General features: G+C 38.8%; 1 protein-coding gene across 1 annotated transcript; it reads left to right on the forward strand.

The window, feature by feature from the left end:
• Positions 1-254: 254 nt before the first annotated feature.
• On the forward strand, positions 255-2,134 carry LOC7459926 (polygalacturonase). Its single transcript, XM_002310349.4, has 4 exons — positions 255-807; positions 917-1,206; positions 1,324-1,552; positions 1,657-2,134. The coding sequence occupies exons 1-4, from the start codon at positions 355-357 to the stop codon at positions 1,873-1,875; spliced, it is 1,191 nt and encodes a 396-aa protein (XP_002310385.2). The 5' UTR covers positions 255-354; the 3' UTR covers positions 1,876-2,134.
• The last annotated feature ends 830 nt before the right edge of the window (positions 2,135-2,964 follow it).

Consider the following 2,964-nt stretch of genomic DNA (forward strand, 5'->3'; position numbering starts at 1 on the left):
CTAATAGATGGTGATTAGATTAAAATTTTGAAATTTAAAATTATTTAATTATTACAACATTAGCCACTGTTAATTAGCAGTAATTAAATCCTTAATTAATGCTGAAAGGATACAGCGGTTATACTTTTCCATTTCATAAATTCTGCGTATGAATTTCGCCTAATATTTATTTCAAATACCCAAAAAATTCCATATTCCATTGGCAACTTAATTTCCTATAAATACCGCTTCTGACTGCATCGACAATATCCCATCAGTACTATCCAAGCACAACAAAGTCTCTCTTTCTCTCCCTTTCAACCACTGATCACTTACATCGATTCATATATATATCAAAACCAAAACGAGCAAGCTATGGCAGTCCTTCCACTACCAGTGAGCCCTCTTCTTATCACCCTTCTCTCCATTTCCTTTGCCTTCTCACCTTTAGCGAAGGCAGCAGTACAATACAGTGTGCTAAGTTATGGGGCCAACCCTGATGGAAAAACTGACTCAACCAAGGCCTTTGCGGCTGCTTGGTCACAGGCATGCGCCTCCACACAGCCAGCCACTATCTCTGTTCCTAAAGGGAGTTTCGCTTTAGGTCAAGTGAGGTTTCAGGGTCCTTGCAAGAATAATGCTATTTCGATACGTATAGATGGTACCCTAGTCGCTCCATCAGACTATGGGGTCCTTGGTAGGACTAAAAATTGGCTAATCTTTGAGCATGTTAATGGGGTTACTATATCCGGAGGGACTCTTGATGGACAAGGAGCAGGACTGTGGTCATGCAAGAATTCCGGCAAGGATTGCCCCAGCGGCGCGACGGTATGCTAAACAGACATAATGAAATATCTTACAGTTTTGGCCTGTAGACGAAAATCACGCCATCTATTTTCAATTTCTTAATTTTCTTGTTAATCTATTTATGGTGCAGTCACTTGAATTCTCCAATTCAAACAACATCGCAATTACCGGATTGGCATCATTGAATAGCCAAATGTTCCACATTGTCATCAATGCCTGCCAAAACGTCAAAGTGCAAGGAGTGAGAGTCTCTGCTGCCGGAGATAGCCCTAACACCGATGGAATTCACGTTCAATCATCGACCGGAGTCACCATCTTGAATTCTAGGATTGGAACTGGTGACGATTGTGTATCAATTGGCCCTGGTACCTCTAATCTTTGGATTGAAAATGTGGCATGTGGACCTGGCCATGGAATCAGGTAGTCAAGGAAATTGTAGTCTAATGATAATCAACCATGCATTAATATCATGTCCTCCTAATATTCATTGTGTTGCTCATCAAGGGAATTAAAATAACGCCTACATTGTTGATGTAGCATTGGAAGTTTGGGCAAGGACTCTCAAGAGGCTGGTGTGCAAAACGTAACAGTCAAAACCACTACATTTACTGGTACCGAAAATGGGGTGAGAATTAAGACATGGGGAAGGCCTAGCAATGGTTTTGCTAGAAATATTCTTTTTCAACATGCAGTCATGACTAATGTCCACAATCCCATTGTAATCGACCAGAACTATTGCCCCGGCGAGGAGAATTGCCCAGGCCAGGTACGTTAATTAAATTTACCGTCTATACTAGTTTTCATTAGATTTTGAATGGTAACACGTAAAATACACTAAAATCTTTCTCCATTTTCTTGTACATTAAACAGTTTTCCGGTGTGAAAATTAGTGATGTGACCTACCAAGACATCCATGGATCATCGGCTACGGAGATTGCAGTGAAATTTGATTGTAGCAAAAAATATCCATGCGCGGGTATCAAATTGGAAGATGTAAAGCTCACATACAAGAATCAGCAAGCTGAAGCTTCATGCAGCAATGCTGGTGGAGTTGCTTCAGGCCTTGTTCAGCCCACTAGCTGTTTATGAGAGCCTAATTAAAGAGGGAATGGTTGATCAAACTCAGAAAAAGATTTATTTATTACCATATACTATATATAGCTATAAAAATAAAAAAGAATGCAATGAGTGAAATAGCTCTTTGAGTGAGTTTATTTCTTGAGTCTGTGGCACATTTCTGCCCGATCATTGCAAAAACAATGAGATTTGTTGTGTACAAATGACCCTTAAAAATGCTGTATGAGATTTCAATTCCTTTTTCCTTTAAAATAGTATTGTTTCATATCTCTCATTTATTCTTACTTTCAAAGTTTTTATCTTTCTTGCTATACTGTCCAGTACGCTGATAAAAGGTCTGAGAGTCTGACATTTAAAATTCTGTTCCCATCAAGATGCCAACATTCGATTCCCATAAATCTACAGATGAAACCTTATGTATTGTTGTTGAAGTCCCACGCAGCGCTTAAGTAACTATAAGGGTCTCTATCACAGAATTTTTAATAGATTTCAAGCAATAAATGTCAGTTTCAGTACCTATAGTTATGGTGAAAGTAGCTAAAATTGAGAACATAAAATTGTAGATAAAATTCCCCTTGATCTATCGTTCAACAACTTCTTTGGTGAAATCCCAGCAAGTATTGCTGATTGTTATTATCTAAATGATCTAAAACTGGACCACAACAAGCTAATAGGTCATATCCCACCACAAAGTTCCCAGCTCGATCGATCGTATCAAGACCTTTAATGTAGCTAACAATCTATTATCAGGACCAGTGCCAAGCTTTGTAAGTGCCATTGTTTCAGAAGACAGCTTTGCAAATAACAAAAGAATAAGTGGAAAGCCTTTGTATAGATGTTCAAGTGATCATCGAAGGAAGTTTGATTATTCAATCTAAATTAGTTTTGTGTTTGGTTATGTCGCGTGTGCAACTTCAGCTGTGGTTGTTTTTCACATCCTACTTTGTACCCTACCCTGGACATACTCGGGGAAGAGGAATAAGAAAATCAAGATATCAGAAATGATTCTGCTGATGGTAAGGAGGAAGTACAAGAGTGTTGGTGGGAGAAACCACTGGTGATGGTTTTGAAACACTGAGAGGGGATAAAACACACGGTTTT

This window comes from Populus trichocarpa, chromosome 7 (genome assembly GCF_000002775.5).
Source record: "Populus trichocarpa isolate Nisqually-1 chromosome 7, P.trichocarpa_v4.1, whole genome shotgun sequence".
NCBI classification, from domain to species: domain Eukaryota; kingdom Viridiplantae; phylum Streptophyta; class Magnoliopsida; order Malpighiales; family Salicaceae; genus Populus; species Populus trichocarpa.

What these genes read in the sequence shown, in the direction of transcription:
- LOC7459926 (XM_002310349.4), top strand. Translation starts at nt 355, where the DNA reads ATGGCAGTCCTTCCACTACCAGTGAGCCCTCTTCTTATCACCCTTCTC. An exon ending in ATTGCCCCAGCGGCGCGACG is followed by an intron (nt 808 to 916) that starts GTATGCTAAACA and finishes TTTATGGTGCAG; the next exon opens with TCACTTGAATTCTCCAATTC. An exon ending in GGACCTGGCCATGGAATCAG is followed by an intron (nt 1,207 to 1,323) that starts GTAGTCAAGGAA and finishes TTGTTGATGTAG; the next exon opens with CATTGGAAGTTTGGGCAAGG.